This window comes from Vulpes lagopus, chromosome 5 (assembly GCF_018345385.1).
Source record: "Vulpes lagopus strain Blue_001 chromosome 5, ASM1834538v1, whole genome shotgun sequence".
NCBI lineage: Eukaryota > Metazoa > Chordata > Mammalia > Carnivora > Canidae > Vulpes > Vulpes lagopus.
Genome location: NC_054828.1, coordinates 18384452 through 18404137, shown reverse-complemented (window position 1 = coordinate 18404137; position 19686 = coordinate 18384452). Strand labels below are relative to the sequence as shown.

General features: G+C 44.1%; 1 protein-coding gene across 3 annotated transcripts in view; it reads left to right on the top strand.

Annotated features, from left to right (window-relative positions):
- SH3RF3 (SH3 domain containing ring finger 3) overlaps positions 1-19686 on the top strand; it is a 354361-nt gene that overhangs the window by 207110 nt on the left and 127565 nt on the right. For all 3 annotated transcript variants that reach the window (XM_041756641.1, XM_041756642.1, XM_041756643.1), the window contains exon 3: positions 10326-10421. In XM_041756641.1, the coding sequence (XP_041612575.1) occupies positions 10326-10421 (96 nt within the window). The remainder of the gene's footprint in view (positions 1-10325; positions 10422-19686) is intronic.

Genomic DNA, 19686 nt, shown 5'->3' with positions numbered 1-19686 from the left:
ACATCTACCTTGTTGTAGGATGCTATTGTTTGTTCATGTTCATCACTCTATTTTTTAAAAGATAGACTTAATTTGTAGAGCAATTTTAATTTTGCTCCTGAGTTGAGCAGAAGGTGCAGAGATTTCCCATGTAACCCTAACCCCACGTGGACACTGCCTCCTCCATCAACATCCATCACCAGAGAGGTACATGTGTTACCATTAATGAACCTTCACTGACATATCATAATCACCCAAAGTCCACATTTTACATCAAGGTTTACTCTTGAGGTTATACATTCTGTGGGTTTGGACAAATTTATAAGGACATATATCCACCATTATGGTATCATACAGAGTATTTTCACAACCCTAAAAATCTTCTGTGTGCCACCTATTCATCCCTTCCCTTTCTACTCCCCAACCCTTGGCAACCATTGATCTTTTTACTGTCTCCATAGTTTTGCCTTTTCCACAATGTCACATAGTTGGAATAACATAATATGTAGCCTTTTCAAATTGGCTTCTTTCACTTAGCTTTATGCATTTATGTTTCCTTCATATCTTTTCATGGTTTGATAGTTTATTTCTTTTCAGTGTTGAATAATATTCCACCATCTAGATGTACCACATTTTATTTATCCATTCACCTACTGAAGGACATCACATAATTGCTTCCAAGCTTTAGGATTATGAATAAGCTGCTATAAATATCTTGTGCAGGTTTTTGTGTGGATATAAGTTTTCAACTCTTTTGGGTAAATACCAAGGAGTGTGACTGCTGGATTATAAAGTAGAAGTATGTTTAGTTTTGTTAGAAACAAGACTATCATCTGAGGTGGCTGTACTATTTTGCATCTCCCACCAGCCATGAATGAGCGTTCTGTTACTCTGCATCCTTGCCAGCATTGGGTGTTGTCAGTGTTCTGGATTTCGTCCACTGTAATACATGCATACTGGCATATTGTTGTTTTAATTTTCATTGCCCTAATGACATATGACATGGAACATTTTTTTCATATTCATATTGCCATCTGTATATCTTCTTTGGTGAGGTGTCTGTTAGGTTTTTGGTCCATTTTTAAATTGGATTGTTCATTTTCTTATTTTTTTTAAGTAGGCTCTATGCCAAATGTGGGCCTTGAACTCACAACCCTGAGATCAAGGGCACGTGCTCTACTGACTGAGCTAGCCAGGTGCCCTTGTTTTCTTACTGTTGAGTTTTAAGAGTTATTTGTATTTTTTTATCATAGTCCTTTATCAATTATATCTCTTGCAAATATTTTCATGAATCTGTGGCTTTTTATTCTCTTGATAGTGTGTTTTGCAGAGCAGAAATTTTTAATTATAATGATGCCCAGCTTATCAATTCTTTCATAGATTGGCCTTTGATATTGTATCCAAAAAATCATCACCAAATCCAAAGTCATCTGGATATTCTCCTTTGTTATCTTCTAAGAGTTTTATATTTTTGTGTTTCATGTTTATTCTGTTATTCAATTTGTTAATGTTTATGAAGGGTGTAAGGTATGTGTCTAGATTCATTTTTTACATGTGAATATTCAATCATTCTAGCATCATTTGTTAAAAAGGCTATCTTTTCTTCATTGTATTGCCTTTGTTCCTTTGTCAAAGATCAATTAACTGTATTTATGTGGGACTAATTCTGTATTTATGTAGGTCATAATTCTGTTATGCTCCTTTGATATCACTTTATAGTCTATCACCCATCCCACACTATCTTCAGTCATGTAACTTCAAGTAAGTCTTGATGTCATATAATGTCACCATTTGTTTTTCTCTTTCAAATTGTGTTGGCTATTCTGGGTCTTTTGCTTTTTCATATAAACTTTAGAGTCAACTTGTCAATATCACAAAATAACTTGCTGAGATTTTGATTGAAATTGCATTAAATCTAGAAGATGAAAAAAACTGACGCCTTGAAAATAGAGTCTTCCTATCCATGAACATAGAATATCTCTCTGTTTTGTTTTTAAATTTTAATAACCAGAGTTTTACAGTTTGTCTCATATAGCTCTTGTAGGTGTTTTGATACATTTGTACATAAGCATCTCATTTTTTAGGTACTAATGTACAGTATTGTGATTTTAATTTCAAATTCCACTTACTCATTGCTAGTATATAGAAGTGTTTAACTTTTGTATATTAATCTTATATCCTACAGCCCTGCAATAATTGCTTATTAGTTCAAGGAGTTTTTCATTTATTCTTTCAGATTTTCTATGTAAACAATTATGTCATCTGCAAACTAAATAAAGAAGCTTTATTTCTTCCTTCCTAATTTGTATGCCTTTTATTTCCTTTTCTTGTCTTATTGCATTAGATAAGATTTCCAGTATAATGTTGAAAGGCTGTGGTGAAGGGGAAAATCTTTGCCTTATTCCTGAACTTTGTGGGAAAGCTTCTTGTTCCTCACCATTATTATGCCAGCTGTAGGGTTTTTGTAAATGTTCTTCATAAGTTGGGGAAGTTTTACTTTTATTCTAACTTGCTGAGAGCTTTTTTTTTGACATCCTGAATCAGTGTTTAATTTTGTTAGAGGCTTTTTCTATGTATATTAAGGTGAGGATGTGATTTTTCTTCTTTAGCTTGTTAATGGAATGAATTATATTAATTGACTTTTGAATGTTGAACCAGCCTGGCATACCTAAAATAAATTCCAGTTGGTCATACTGCGTTATTCTTTTTATACTTTGTAGTATTCTATTTGCTAATATTTTGTTGATTTTTGCATCTATGCTTATGAGAACTATTGGTTTGTAGTTTTCTTTGCCTGCTGTGTCTTTGGTTTCAGTATTAGTGTAATGGTACCTTCATAAAATGAGTTAGGAAGTCATCCCTCTGCTTCTACCTTCTGGAAGAGATTGTTAGATAATTTGGTATAATCTCTTCTTTAAATGTTTGGGGGAATTCACTAGTGAACTTATCTGGTCTGGTGCTTTCTGTTTTAGAAACTTATTAATTATTGATTCATTTTCTTTAATAGACGTAGGTCAATTCAGATTGTTTCTTTTACATGAATTTTGACAGATAACATCATTAAAGGAATTGGGCCGTCTCATTTAGGTCATCAAATTTGTGGGAGTGGAATTGTTCATAATATTCCTTTATTATCCTTTTAATGTTTAGGATCTATAGTAATGGCCTCTCTTTCATTATTGATATTAGTAATTTGTTCCCTTTCTTTTTTTTTTTTTCTTTGTTAGCCTTGGTGAGAGGCTTATTTTATTGATCTTTTCAAATAATCAGCTTTTGGTTTTGTTGATTTCCTTTATTGATTTCCTATTTTTAATTTCATTGATTTCTGTTCTATTTTTTTCTTCTGCTTACTTTGGATATAATTTGCTCTGCTTTTTCTAGTTTTCTAAGATGGAAACTTAGATGATTTATTTTCTTTATTCTTTATAGATTATTGAGCTTTCTTCTTTTCTGATATATTCAGTGTTATAAATTTCCCTCAGCTCACACATTTTGACAAGTTGTGTTTTCATTTTCATTTGTTTTAAAATATTTTCAATTTTCCTGATATTTTTTTCTTTGAACCAAGTGTTATTTAGTATTATATTATTTAATTCCCAGGTATTTTGTGATTTCCCAGTTACCCTTCTGTTATTGATCTCTAGTTTAATTCCACTGTGATCTGAGAACAGACATTGTATTGTTTCTGTTCTTTTAACTTTGTTAAGGTAGGTTATGGCCCCAAGTGTGATCTATATTGGTGAATGTTCCATGTTAGTTTAAGAAGAATGTATATATTTTTTTGTTCTTAGATGAAGTAGTTTATTGATGTCTATTATTGTCAGTTGATTGATAGGTGTTGTTGCCTTCAACTGTGTCTTTACTGATTTACTGCCTGCTGGATTGGTCGATTTCTGGTAGAAGGATGTTGAGTCTCCAACTATAATAGTGGATTTATCTATTTCTCCTTGCAGTTAGGTAAGTCTGGCCTGATATATTTTGACTCTCTGTCCTTAAATGCATATTCACTAAGGGTTATTATGTCTCTTCGGAGAATGCATTCCTTTATCATTATTTAATACCCTTCTTCATCCCCAGCAACATTCCTTGCTCTGAATTCTGCTTTGTTCAAAATTAATGTAGCTATTCCCACTTTCTTTTGATTAGTGTTCATCATAGTATATCTTTCTCCATACATTTACCTTTAATTCACATGTATCATTATATGTAAGGTGGGTTTATTATAGACAACATATAGTTTGGTCTGGCTTTTTGATCCACTGTGACAATCTTTGTTGTTCAATTTGTGAATTTAGACCATTGACATTCAGAGTGATTATTTGATATTTTTGATTAATATTTACCACATCTGTTTCTGTTTTCTATTTGTTGCCCTTGATTTTTGTTGCTATATTTGCCCTCCACTCTCTCTATCTCTATCTGCCCTAGAATTTGCCCTCCACTCTCTCTATCTCTATCTGCCCTAGAATTTGCAGTATAAATTTGCAGTTAATAATCTTCACTTTCAAAAAACACTGTACCATTTCACAGGTAGTATGACTACTTTATAATAATTAAATAATCCTAACTCTTCTCTCTTGTCCCTTATATCATTCTGTCATTCATTTTACTTACACACGTGTATACATGATATATGTAATATATGTGTATATATAATATATAATAATATATAGGCATATGTGATTGAATACATTGTTCCTATTTTAATTGAACAAACTATTCAGCTAGATAATTAAGAATAAAAAAAATAAAAGCTACATTTTACCTTCACTTGTTCCTTCTCCAATTTCTTTTCTTTATGTAGATTCAAGTTTTTGACCTACATACTTGTCTAAAGAACTATTTTAATATTTAATATTTCTTGCAAGACAGGTCCACTAGCAACAAATTCCTTAAATTTTTTTTTTGTCTGAAAGTCCTTATTTCTCCCTCACTATCAAAGGATAATTTTTCAGTGTACCTAGTTCTAGGCTGGTGGGTTTTTCCTGTTAATACTATGTATATTTCATTCCACTGTCTTCTTGCTTACATGGTTTTTGAGAAGTCAGGTGTGATTCTTATTTTTGATTCTCCATTATATGATGTTTTCCCCCACTGGCCTTTTTGAGTGTTTTTTCTTTTTCTTTTTTTTTACATTGATATCTTCTCTTTATTTTATTTAGTTTTTGGTATTTTTTTTTATTGGAGCTCGATTTGCCAACATCTAGTATAACACCCAGTGCTCATCCCATCAAGTGCCCCTCTTAGTGCCCATCACCCAGTCACCCCATCCCCTGCCCACCTCCCCTTTTACCACCGCTTGTAAATCAATTGGAGAGTATTTTTTCTTTATCTTTGATTTTCAGTCCTTTGATTATGCCTAGGTTGTGGGAGGCTTTTTAGCATTTATCTTGGTGTTCTTTGAACTTCCTGGGTCTGTGGTTTGATGTCTGACATTAATTTGGAGAAATTCTCAGTCATTATTGTGTCAAATATTTCTTCTATTTCCTCCCTTCCTTTCCTTTCCTTTCTTTTCCTTTCCTTTCCTTTCCTTTCCTTTTTTCTTCTCCTTGTGATATTTCCATTATGCATACATTACACGTTTTGTAGGTATCTCACATCCTGTTCTTTTTTTCTAGTCTTTGTTCTCTTTGCTTTTCAGTTTTGGAGGTTTCTATTGAGATATCCTTAGAGTCAAAGATTCTTTCCTCGACAATGTTCAGAGTACTAATTAGCCTATCTAAAGATTTTTCATTTCTATGATGGTGTTTTTATCTCTAGCATTACTTTTTGTTTCTTTCTTAGACTTTCTGTCTCTCTACTTACATTGCCCATCTGTTCTTGCATGCTGTACACTTAGTCCTTTATAGCCCTTAGCATATTAATCAGAGTTGTTTTAAATTCCCCATCTGATAGTTCCAAACATCCGTGCTTTGTCTGAGTCTGGTTTTGTTCTGATGCTTGTTCTGTCTCTTCAAACTGTATTTTTGGTTTTTGTTTTGTTTCGCCTTTTAGTATGTCCAGTAATACTTTTTTTTTCCCCCTTGATAGCCAGGTAAAACGTACCAGGTAAAAAGAACTGCTATAAATTGGCCTTTAGTAATATGGTGGTGTTTAGGGAGGGGGGAGCACTGTATAGTCCTATGGTCCTATTATCGGATCTTAGTCTTTTAAGGAACCTATATGTTAAACTGTGAACTCCATGTGGATGTCTCCATTTTCCTCTTGTCTCCTTATGTAGCACAAGATGGCTAGAGTGGGCCAGAGGTGGGGATAGTATTGGAGAGCACTACCATAATTTAGTTAACAAGACCTCTTTTGCTGGGCATTTGTCTTTAGTTTCTATCTAATTGAACAACACTGTAATGAACATTCTCAGAGCTAAATCTTTTTGCACATCTTTGATTTTCCTAGGGTAAAGTCTCTAGAAGTGCTCTTGTTAGATCAGTGGGTATGCAGGCTTTGATGTTTGATAGAAATTGCCAAACTGCCTGCTATAAATTTATGTCTTCACCAGAAATGATAAAGTGCCTATTCCCTGCATGCCAACCAACACTTTATGTTCTTTTTTGCTAGTTTGATAGGCCAAATAGAACATTGAAGAAAAAAAAAAACTCTTCTTGTTTACAATTGTATTGTTTTGTGAGGTATAACTTTTAAAAATATGTTGAATGGCAAATTTACTTTTCTTCTTTTTTGTGAGTTGTCTCATTTTTGCCCTTGGCCTATTTTTCTTTAAAGGTATTTGTCTTTTTCTTCTATTGTATCTTTAAGTTTTATGTAGTATTGATATTAAATTGTTGTTTCTCATAGATTCTCCAAGTTTTTTCTAGGTTTTTTTTTTTTTGCCTTTTTGTTTTGTTTTTGCTGTTTTTATTATAGAGAATTTCATTTTTGTGTGTAGCCAAATCGTTGTTATCATACTTCAAAAGGCCTTCCCTAGCTAGGATTAAACACCAATTCATATTTACTTCTTGGGCATTCAAGTTTTTTTTCTAACACTTAAATCTTTAATTCATTTTGGCATATATGGTGTATTAGAGAAATTTTTAAATAGACAATTTTAATCATATTCTCTAACTTATTATTGCTGGTATGTGAGTAAATCAATGATTTTTATGTATGTATTTTAAAATTTGCAGTATTCAGATTATGAGACTGACGCACTGCCCACTGCACCAAGTGTCCTGTCCAAGTCCGTGCTGGCGGGTTGCCTTGGGGTCTGTGTTGTGCATCAGGGCTCTGACCACATGGCTGCTGGCGGCCCCGCCGGCCCCTCCCCGCTCCTGCCGTCCACACCCGGTTGCAGGGGAGTCCTCTGGCCACCAGGGCTGCGGGTCTGCCATCAAGGCAGCCACAGGACCCCCTCCCCAGCTGCTCCCCAGCTCCTGACTCACCTGCCACCTGCCTGCTCACCAATAAAGAAAGCCTGACCCTCTTCTAACCTGCCTACAAATGATCTTCTTCAGAATAGAATCAAAGTTATTGGCACAATCCTATGTACAACAATATTGCTTCCCCTAGTAAAGCAAACCAGCATTGCACTAACCACCCTGCCCTTTTGGGTTAAGATGTGAGTATCTCAGAGAAAGACAAGTACCATATGATTTTTCTCATATGTGGAATTAAAGAAACAAAATAGATGAACATAGGGGAAGGGAAGGAAAAATAAAATAAGATGAAATCAGAGAGGAAGACAAACCATAAGAAACTCTTAACTATAGGAAACAAACTGAGGGTTGCTGGAGGAGAGGTGGATAGAGGTATGGGGTAATTGGGTGATGGGCATTAAGGAGGGCATTTGATCTAATGAGCACTGAGTGCTATATGCAACTGATGAATCACTAAATTCTACTGAAGCTAATAAAAAACAAAACAAAAGTGTAAGCATCTCAAGATTATGGTAAAATGATGGGGTTTGTGAGTCCTAGGGACAGGCTAGCAACAATTGGATGAGAAATCAACTTCTTGCATTTGCAGAATAAAGGAATTATTGCATTAAAAAAAAAAGAAGAAAGCCTGACCCGTAAAAAAATAAATAAACAAAATTTGCAGTATTTCTCAAATTTGCTTATTCTAATTTTAGTTGATACTGTTTTTTCTAGGTAAAATTTTTTATACCTTCTTTCCAATATTCATGCTTTCTGTCTTATATTCTTTTATTTCTTTGGCTCTAATGTCTAGACCAGTCCTAAGTAATAGTGTGGATAATATGGTATTTTCTGTTTTTTTTAAAGACTTATGTATTTATTTATGATAGAGAGAGAGAGAGAGGCAGAGACACAGGAAGAGGGAGAAGCAGGCTCCATGCTGGGAGCCCAATGTGGGACTCGATCCCGGAACTCCAGGATTGCGTCCTGGGCCAAAGGCAGGCGCTAAACCACTGAGCCACCCAGGGATCCCCCGGTATTTTCTGGTTTTTAACCAAAATTAACCTGGCATTTTCTTCTTTTGAATTTTACAAAATTAAATGTCTTTTTTTGGTGCTATTTTATTGTTGCAAAAACTCTGACATGTAGGAAACCTTCAATTACCTTTCCCTTTGTATGATCAGCACACATCCTAAGGGCCTCCCTTTGGCTGAATCTGAGTTGAGTTCATCACAGGCCCAGGACTCTCACCAGTTTTGAACTTGTGAGGTGAGCAAGGCATGGGAGTTCAGGGGCATTCTCTCCATCTCTCCTCATGACAGTTGGCTGCTTTGGCCCAACGATTACAGAAAAGCCTGTACATTCTAATTCCTGAGCTAGAAGGGAACCCTTACAAATATCGTTCTGTAGCCTAAGAACCACCTACACTGTAACATGTGAAATGATATGTTCCCCTTGTAGTGTCTATGGTGTTTTTCTGGCTTGTATCAATTGAGAGAAGAAATACTCTGAAGTCACAGGTTATTTTGTTATTTGATTTTTTTTTAACTGGGAGGTTGGGGATGAGGGCAGAGAAAATGAGGGGTATGATTGCTCCTAGACTCTCCTCTGTGAGGAGCAGGTGAGGAGAGGTTTGAAATAGACCATGGGGAGCTTCTCTGACAGACACTCACCCTTGCTTTTCCCTATCTGTGTTCTCTAAAAGGCATATCCCACTCTCATTAGATCACTCTACCTTGACCCAGATGAACACCCCAAAACTGTGTGGTCCCTTAGCTCACAGATAAGCCACCTTTCATGAAAATTTCATGAAGTGTGCTGGCCTAAAATGTGTCTCTGACATGAGAGAAGCCTCCAAGTCCCATATTACTGCTTCATATTAAAGTACTGAAGACTCTTGGAGGACTCAGCTCCTCACTGGAAGATTCATTGCTTTCATATGAAAGTATTAAAGACTCAGATGATACCTTCAAATCTAGGAGGGGCTACCCCATTAGGCTGACCATCAGCTCCTTAGCACAAGCCCCAGATGGGCAAGGTAGTCCCCTAGCAGATTTTGCTGAGGGACAAATGACAGGAAGGTTTTAATGTGGCAGGGCAGGGGGAGAGAGGGTGGTTTGGCAGACAGTCTTTGAGGGGTTCCATTATAAACCTTGCTTAGTGTGAGGAGGATGGATACTGGAGAGGGAATAGAGGCCAGCCACAGATTGCTGATGGAGGCACCATTTTGCCTGTGAGATCCCTGTCTGGCCCTCTTGACACTTGATGCTGCCCCTTGTTGTCTCTCATCCCCAGTGCTCTTCCCTGGTGGATTCCCTCTTTTGCTCTCCATCACTTTCTCTCTCCCACCCTCCTATCTGCACCCCTTGTCATTTGTCCCTGCAGCTCCTGGCACACTGATGGCATCCTGGGAGTGACCTTTCTCACAACCACCAAGCTGCCAGTCTCCCCGGAAAGCTCCTCTTCCTCCGTGCTTTATGCCTCTTCCTTTCTCATTCCATCTGTTTCCACTTTGTGCATCTATACTTGGCATCGTCTGCATTGCCAAAGAATTTAAGAGGGTTATCCAAAGCTTTTTGTACCCATGACTCGAAATAAATGGAATTGGATTGGGTCATTTTTTGTTCGTGGATGGAGCCAGAAACTTAAAAAGCTTTATATTTGCTGAATTTATTTTTATTCAAAATAATTTTATTTCAGTAAATAAGTAATAGGAACATGAATTTTAAAATACTAACCATATTGTAAATTGCCACGCTTTTCTATTTGAGGATTTTTGCAGCTATAATCAATATGTAAGAGAGAAAGAGGGAGACCATGGGTGAAGATGTAAGGGCAGACTTTTCATATGTCAGATCCCAGAATAGATAATAAACTATTATTTACATCATTGCTTGGGATCTTTTCCTAGCTCCTGCAGTACTGACTGTCTCTGTTTTTGTTGTGTTTGTTGCGTGTCCATGTATTTGTGTGCATGGTGGGCTGCGGCAACCCCAGGACGAGATCCTGACTGTCATCAGAAGAGTGGATGACAACTGGGCAGAAGGCATGCTGGGAGACAAGATTGGGATCTTCCCCTTGCTGTACGTGGAGGTAAGACTCTCAGATGGGCTTCCTCTTCCACCCTGCTGTCTGTTTCACCAGGTGGGGCAAGGGGCAGGGGTGGGCTCCTGGCCTGTGGAGAGGAGGATGGAGACTGTGTTGGGTTTTGTTCAGACTGCTGTGCCAGTGCTAGGAGAACTGCCTCGGCTCCTCCAGTCGTCTGTCCCGGCCTGGCTGCAGACCATCGTAGTGTGTGGGCATCACAGATGTGGGCTTTCCCCACTTCTCACAGAAATCCTGTGCTGTCACCCGCTTCCCCAGACTCTCCTAGGTACTGCTGCTCTTGTCTCCCCAGCCCAGATAAGGCAGCATTCCCCATGTCACTGCAAGAACGGCTGTGGCGGGCCGTTTGCAGTCCTCCGAGGACTTGGTGACTGGGCAGCTCACCCAGCTGCGAGTCCCTGAAGCCAAGATGACTTGGGGCCTGTTAATTTCCTGTCTCCTTTCTATAACTGAGGAGCACTTGGTTTCCAATGAGTAAGTTATGAGCAGTGGCTGAGCTGGGAGCATCTTAGAATGTCTGATTTGTAAACCGCCGTTTGCTGTTTGTGTGCAGGAGTGTTTGCCCATCGTGTGTACGTGTGCCATTTGTCAGTGCAAGTCACATGTGTACACTCATGAGCCAATACATGCTTCATCTATTAACCACTGCAGTTATCCTGAGAATCATTTCAGCTATTGCTGACTGTGTGACAAACACTTTCAAGTACTTGCTCATTTTATTTTCTCAACGACTCTGGTATATGAAAGCCAGGAATGTCCCCACATTACAGATGAGCAAATAGAGGCACAGAAAGGTCCCCTCGCTGATAAATGGCAGAGCCAGAACATGAACACAGACTCAGCCCTTCACTGCCCTACCCTCCGGCTCCCCCCACTAGCAAACTGTAGTTCATTCAGCCTGGTGCGGGGTTCCACGTGCTGCTCAGTGACGCAGCCGGCTTTGCCATGCCTGCTGAGTGGTGCAGGGGTGCCACTGGGTGTTTGTTCAACAAGTCTAGTGATTCCTGTCACCTACAGGATAAAGTCCAAATGCTATGGTAAAGTATTCACCACTTTGAATGCAGTTTGCTCCTAATCTATTTTTCTAGCCTCATCTCTGCTCACTTCCTCTCCTTTCTCTAAATGGTCTGGATGAGTGGTTCTCACAGTAATTTTGGACAAACTGCCCAGGAGATTCCGAGACTGTGTCACACAGTAACAGTAGGTCCACACACAGCACATGCAGTGCTCACACAGTCACAAACTCCCAAATGGACTCCCACACATGCTCAGACACAGCCCTCTGTCATGCACTGTACAAGTCAAACCTCCTCCAACACCATGTAAGCTTCCACTTGGGCATTTGTTCCAGTTTCCAGGGGTATTTTCTTTCCTATCCTGCTGCTTACATAAACCTGGTATCAAGAGTGACTCTTGCAGTGCAGTCTAGAAGTGAGAAATCTGGCTTTGCAGGCATTGGTAGCCTATGGAACTTGTTTTCCTTGGCCGACTTACAAGGATACTCAAACACATGCAGAAATGCTTACAGAAACTTTATTGTGATGGCCTCACACTGGGTATGCTGCAAATGTCCATCCATCAGCAGCAGAATGGATAAGTAAAAGGGGGGTATGTCCATATGATGGAATACTACCCAGCAGAGGAAATGAATGATAGACTACTACATTTCCAAGCATGACTGAATCTCAGAGACAAACCTTTTGAAAGAAGCCAGACACCAAAGAGTATATATGGTTTTCACTTGCCGTGGGGCCTCTGCAAGGAGGGATGCCTCTGGGATGCTGGGGTGTTGATATCTTAGTCTCGGGAGTGGTTCACAGTTGTGTGCAGCTGTAAACTGGTGTGCAGTTGACATTTGTGTATTTTAGAGTGCAGCATAAGGAGCTAAGGAATGCCTCGGCAGGTCACAGGCACCGTCTGGGGAAGGCCAGGTCAGGCCCGTCAGCTACCCGCCCTCTGGAAGGGCTTGGGCATCATCGGGCAGGCTGGGCTGGGGGTCAGGGCTGGGAAGCCTGTCAGCTGGGTGCACTGTGATTCCCCTTGGTTCCACAGATGTACCCAAATGGCAGATGGCCTGTCCATGCCTCCCCAGGGCCTTAGTGCCCAGCCATTGGAGATGCTTTTGAACATGTCTCCCTTGAGACAGGCTCCTTCCTCCGCTGGCCTGAAAGCCCTCCATGTGACATACCTCCAGTGACAGTCCCACCTCTGCTCTCAACATGGCTCCTGATCCCGTCATGTGTCTCCTCAGATTGGATGCCCTGAGGATGCTTGAGGCACAGGGGTGCTCAGCTGCCCTCCCAGGAGCATTGGCAGAGCCCCCCCGAAGCCACCGTGGCAGGGGCCTTGCTCCTCTGGACCCTGCTCCTTCCTGGGCAGGGTAGCTCCCGGGCAGCTGTCTGGCCACATGCCATGGCCTTGGACACCTGGGCTGTAGCTCTGCACCCTGACCTGCTCCAAAGCGGACTCCTGGCTGCTCGCTTAGCCACCACTGTAGACAAGAAGCCCCAAATTGGTATTTCCTGAGACTATGTCTCACTGTTTCTGGATAAGTTCCTTTTTGAAGTGCGTGGGTGGCTCCAGCCCCTTGTAGCCTTAGGGGTGGATTCAGGGGTTCCCGAGTTCAGGCCGTCTTCCCTCCAAGAGGCTGAGCAAGCCTCTGAGATCCAAGCGGTTGGAGCTCAGGTCTTCCACAGAGTTTGAACCTGACTTCCCACTGAGGCAGATCTTGGCCTCGTGCTTGACCCGGGTGGATCTGTAAGGAGGGAACAAGCTCTTGTGCTTCGCAGATTGTACAGTCCTCCCCTAAGCAGGGCCGTTTCTTCAGCCTGGGCCTGCCAGGCAGGCACAGTAGGGCATATGGTATAAAGCCAGGCTGGGGCTGCATGGCCTAGACCTTCTGGCAGCCTATCTTCTGAGAAGGCAGTCCCTGTCTCCAGAAATATCTATATTTCTGGAGTACTGAAGAAACAACCCTCTTGTCCCCACTCCCCCTAATGCACAGGGCCTGGCTGCCATGGTGTCCCAAACGGCGACCTGGGCCGGCTGGTCGCCGTCAGTGAATGCCTGCACCTGGCTCCTTCACCCTCAATTCTTGCCTCCTGCGTGACTTACTTCCCCGCCTTTGACCTCCTCACTGCCTTTCTAGCTTCCCCAGCCATTGGCCTGGCGTCTTGAACCTGCCTCCTGGTTCTTTTCTCCCTGTTGGTTTCATGAACAGTCACGATCAGCAGCCATCTCCTCACCAGGACCATGGCATGTGTTGTTGACACCTGCTGTGTGTTGGATTACAGCTGGGCAAGGCACCCCAGCTGATGTCCACCCAAGACAGGAATCAGCGTTGCTCTGGCCATCGGGGAATAAACCCAAACACATAGTGGTGACATGGCCTTCCTTCTGTGCCTCCAGGAGGCAGAGTAATTGTCATCATTTTCCTCTTTCAGAGAGAATGAATCTGAGAGAATTCCTCAGGCCCAGAGGTCAAGGGATCCCCCCTCCTTTGTGTTTGGGGGCTCAGTGCTGCCTGCTGTGGGGTAAATGTGCTGTAGGAACACGGGTGAGGTACTTCGCTCTTCTCAGGTCCTGGTGTGGCTGGGTTTGGCTTTGGATTCCACCCTGCGGTATGAGTAGACCCAACCAGAGGTCCTGCCAAGCCAGACCCATCATCCTTTTCCACAAGGCTCCAAGATGGCACGCTTGGCATCTACCCTTAATGTGGACCTCAGGTCATGCTCCGAGAACAGGCCTATTTCTCATGGGCCATGGCAGCTCCAGTGGCAGAATCATGAATGGGCCTCAAGGCAGTTCAGAGCATCATGGGTTTCAGAGGTAGCCTGCACTGGGCTCAACACCATGCCCTAGATGTGTGACTTTCTGAACCTGGTTCCTCTCTCATACCAGGGCAGTAGCATAGACCTCATGAAGATCATTGCAAGGCTTTAAGACAATAACAGAGTGCACAGCCCAGGCATGAGGTAGGCTCTCAAGGGCCAACTCTGTTGTTGCTCTGCTATTAGGAAGGTTTGTTGAGTGAATAATTGCTCATTGGTCCATTCATGAGTTTACTGGAGATCTCTGTCACTCCTGGGAATTGACTATATTTGGCCTTGTATTTCTGAGTGTTTCCTCACAAATGCTCAATTCCACTCCCCAGCAGGGTGAGAGCTCCTTGAAGGTAGGCCCCCACTCTATACAGGCACGACAGCCCCACCATGGTTTCCTGAGCTCAGCCAGGTGTGCAGCTGGGTAATGTCAAGACAAGCAATGCAGATATTTACATGCTGCGTGATAGGAGAGGTTGCTCACTTGAAAGCTGTTGTTGAGCGTTCATAGAAATTAGTCTCAGTCTGGAGAGATCCAGAACCAGGACACAGGGCTATTCTTCTCTGAGCATTAACGAGGGATCTGGATGGAGACATAGAAGGCACGTGAGGAAATTTGCCTGTATTGCTTGTCTGCCAGGAAAACCTCTCCACGCGGCCAGGATTAAGATCCCAAAGACCATGATAGCCTGGAAATACAGTTGAAAAGAATGATGAGCTGCAATGAGCATAAGTGTCAAGTTCTCCTTTCACGTTCAGAAAATCAGTTGTTTAGGCAGAGCATGGGGAGACCGGTACCACCAGCAGTTAACCCAGGAGACCTCCAAATTACCAGGTGACGTGATGGTTCTTTACTCCTGCAGAATGGGATATTTAAACATTAGCTGTACTTCATGGTTGGGGTATATGTGGTTGGCTCCCTGGGAGACATTGTCATGGTGGTCTGCCCTCGTGCTTGCTTGAGGATCAGCAAGAAAGGCCAAGTGGCTGGTCCTGCCCCTGACACCAACCTCTCATCACTAGTCTGCCCTCCACCCTGTACCTGAAGTGTTTCTCTCAAATCCACCCTGCCCTCCCCTCCACCCCAAGTCCCAGCTTTCTCTGTCCCTCCCAGCCTGGGCTCAGTGGCCTCCAGGGTGGTGATCTCCAAACCCGCCATGAGATGCTGAAACCCAGCTTCACAACCTCCACCTGGTATGGCGGCACCAGACCCTCTCCAGGGACCTGAGATTCCAGCCACCCAAACCTCCACACTGCCCTTCCTAGCTCAGTTCTCTATGCTAAGACCTGTAGAGCTCCTCTTCACTCTTCAAAACCCAATTTGAATGGTCCTCACTTCATGAAACCATTTCCTGAGCCATAGGACCCTGTTCATGTCAAAGTGCAGGGCTTCCAGCATTTCCTAAACTTCTTCACTCCCCTGCTCAGATCAAGGTCCTTCTCTTATTCATTTTTAATCCTTAGCACTTAGCAAAGTGACTACACACAGTGGGTGCTTAATAAATGTTTGCAGGAGTGACAGCTTGTCAGGAGGTCAGCACAGGAATTTGCCAGGAGCCATTCACTCTCTGTGTCCAACAAAATGCAGTGATTGTCCAGAGCCAGAGGCTGTTTGGGGGACTGAGGGGCATGCTGAGTAGAGACAGTGAGTGGGAGGAAATGGGCTTGGACTGGTTTTAACTTTAAAGACACATCACATAATGTTTAGAGGGGGCCTAACAGGGACTGGCTGTCAACATAGCAGAAGAATGTGGTTTCCTTGTTCCGGAGTTTTGGAGTTGGCCCAGATTTTCCCTTGCTGGTGCTCCCCCAAGGCCCACCAGCACCTCCCTCACTCTTGTGCACCCTTGCTGGGTCTCACATCCTCTCGATGCACTGCTGGGTATGCAGACTTGTCCCCGCCAGCTGTGTGCCATTGCCTGACCTACCTGCCCTGGAATCCACGGCTGCGTGGGGCTGGCTCCTGCCAGTGTGAAGATGCTGTTGGGGAGAAGATGGGATGTCTCACCTCCAGCTCCCCTCATATAGCTCCTGAGGCCAAGCCCCACACCCTTCCAGCCAGCTCCTACCCCCTCTGTGAGAGACCTCTGCCCCTGCTGGGGTAAGGGCTTCCTCCGTGTTCCCAACAGACTATGCACTCACCCAGCTGTACTGTGCACTCACTGGACTGTTCATGTCCAGTCACCCTGAGAGCACCGTGCAGGCAGGATTCTATCCATCTCCTTCCCCTTCATCTCCTGGGGCTTGGCACCCAGAAGAGGGGCAGTGACAGGTTTCCGTGGGAGAGGGAGCCACCCACCCCTGAAAACTGGCTTTCCTGTGCTCTGGGCTGATGCACACATGCAGGCGCATAGTGAAGACTGTTCATCCTGTGGACAGGTGGTGACATCCGGTAGAGGGAGGCTGTGCTGTCCGTGCTGAGCACACCTAGGCCCAGAGGCTGGCCACCGGTGCCAGGGAAGCACTGTTTCATCTTCCTGCCAACTGGCAGGACTTCTGGGTTGGAAGTGGTGATCTTTCCTTCCCTCTTGTATGTCACATGTCAACCCTTATTTAACAGACACACATTAATGCATTTCCTTGTTTTGTGCTCTTACATTTAAATATGTAGGTAAGGGGGATCCCTGGGTGGCGCAGTGGTTTGGCGCCTGCCTTTGGCCCAGGACGCGATCCTGGAGACCCGGGATCGAATCCCACGTCGGGCTCCCAGTGCATGGAGCCTGCTTCTCCCTCTGCCTATGTCTCTGCCTCTCTCTCTCTCTCTGTGTGACTATCATAGGTAAATAAAAATTTAAAAAAAAAGAAAGAAAGAAAGAAATATATTATTAAAAAAATATATGTAGGTAAGGGGATGGCCACCTCAGTTCCCTGGGGGGGAAAGCAAGCTGCTCTTGATGATAATTTATTCAACTCACATGCGAAGAATGTGGCTGCCCTTGGCCATACCTGAAAGGGTGCAGGCCAACTCTGGGACTCTGCGGGTGTCTCTCCTGTGCCCGGTACCTGGAGACCCTTACACTGCAGAGGTGAAAGGAGCAGATCCCTGAGGGTTTGAGTCTAGGGACGGAGTACCTGGAAGCAAGCATGCAACAGGAAGGGAAGACATTGGGAGGAGGGTTGATGAGTGTACTAGTTGAGGTATCAGTACCTGCTGTGACAGGTGAACCCTGACATCCCAGGCTAAACCACACTAGAGGGTCGTATCTGGCTGTTCAGGCTGGCCAGGCTCACAGAGGCTCTAGGGGGACCGACCCTCCTGGGGGGCTCTGCTGTCTGTAACATGTAGGAGTGAGGATAGTGTGGGAGTTTCGTGGGCCAGGCCTGGCAAGGGACGTCAGACCACCACTGACGACCACCAGGACCTGGTCACACAGCTGCCTGGCCACAGGGTTCTGGGGACCCAGGAGGTTGCAAAGAGTAGATCCTCCCAACAGGAGGGACTGCCCACTTCCGGTGCTTTCTAATTTTGTTCAGTGTGTGTTTCATTGGCACTTAGAAGGAGGTAACATGAAGTGACAAGCCATGTTCAGAGGACCCCTAAGGAATACCTCTCCTCTGTGAAAGCATCCCTTCCCTATCAACCTGTGAAGGCATCTGTTGTGTAGCTGAACAAAGATAAAACCTGGAGGGATGAGCAGGCGGGTAGGTGAGGTCTCAGGTGAAGAGTCAGGAAAGGAGCACATCTTCAGTGGTTATCAGAGTCAAGGGAGCGCTTGCTCAGGGTTCTATTAGATGGGGCAGCAGAGAGGACAGTAGAGAGAGGGCAATGAGAAAACCCAAGGGATTGCAGGGCACAGCTGAAGAAGAGCCGGGAGGGGAAGAGGGCCCCCCTTGAAGGACAGGGGAGAAGCCTGCCCTTCAGAGGGAGGAGGAGGTGAATTGGGAGGTTCCAAGGCCCGAGGCCCGAGACCTGGGGGATACTCAGAGTTTATGCCCAGTTTTCCTGGTCTCTGCTACTGGGCTCATTATTTGTCGAGAATGACCAGGCTCAGGGCTTAAGAACAGAGGCCACGTGGGGGCTTCTGGTCAGGGGGGGATGGAGTGTGGGAGAGAGGCAGGAGCGGGGGCAGAAGTAGAGGGTGGGCAAAGGGCTCCTGGGTTTGGGGCCTAGTTGTGTAGGGGTGCTAGTGGGATGTGTGCTCAGGGCAGCGGGTACCACAGCATGCTGTGGGTGCTTAGGCTTTCTACGATGTGCTGCAGGGTGCAGCAACATGCTACAGGGTGCTGTGGGGTGCTGCAATGTGCTGCGGGGTGCTGGGGGTACTACGGCATGCTGCGGGCTGCTATGGGCTGCTGTGGGGTGCTGTGCGGTGCTGACGGAGGCCACTAGCTCTGGAGCCAGGACAGTGACCAGAGAGGGTGGTTTGGAAAGAAGAGCTGACTCAGGAGAGAGGCTCCCAGGGGACAAGTAATGACGGGAAGAAACCTGGATAAGAGCGCTGGAAGATAGATTTTGAAGGTTGAGCATGTGCTAAAGTCCATTTTATCTCCTTTGACACTCAAAATGCATCAAAGACAGCTCTGCCCTTCATCAGCCCTCCCTTAGCCGGATGCAGCCCAGAGTGGCTTCTGCAGGAAGCCCATTTCTCAAACCAGGAGCTGAAGCAGGGCACGTGGTGGCTCCATCCTCAGCCCCTGCTGCCCTAGGACAGCTCTGCTCTGTCCGGTTTCTTGCCCTTCTGCTGCTGACACATGAACCCTTCATGACCTCCCCCGCCGATGGGAAGGAGTCCCAGTCCTCAGGGCACTGGAGGCCTGGAGTCCCTGCGGGCATGTCTCAGGGGGCTGTATTCTGGACAGCATGAGAGATGGGAGAGCAGAGCCAGGCTCCAGAAAGTGAGGTGGGGGCTGGTGGGAGCCCAGACAGTTCTGACTTTGGGGAGCCGGACCCCAGCCCTCCATTGGTGTCTAGGCCTCAGCCCCAGTCTTGGTGTTGAGTGAATCCTATGTGCTGTTAGGGAAAACTGTTGACGAGATGCTGTTTCTAGATCCTGGAAAACTGACGGAGGCAAAAACGAAAATCTTGAGTTAGCCAAGAAACGAAATGTGGTGGTTGTTCCTAATGACAGCTGATGCCCACTCGGGAGTCCTTGTCTGCAGCACAGCAATTCCAAGGTACATTGTTAGACAGTTGGGTTCTCAGCTTCAGGTGATTACAATGTTGAACTCAGTTCGTCATGTAGCACAGTTGTCTCCTTGTCACTTCAGATTTTACAGAGAATATTATTTTGAGCCTCCATCTCGAAATACGGTATTAAAGCATTTGGTCATAACTCACTGGCACAAGCGACCGCTTTCCCTGGGAACAAAGGGAGTCTGAAGTTATTCCTCGTACGCACTGTGGACCATTCTGAAGTTGTAGACCGCGCTTCCACACATCGAATTCACCATTTCCCAGTGTAAGAATGGATTGCTCATGATTTCATCCACTT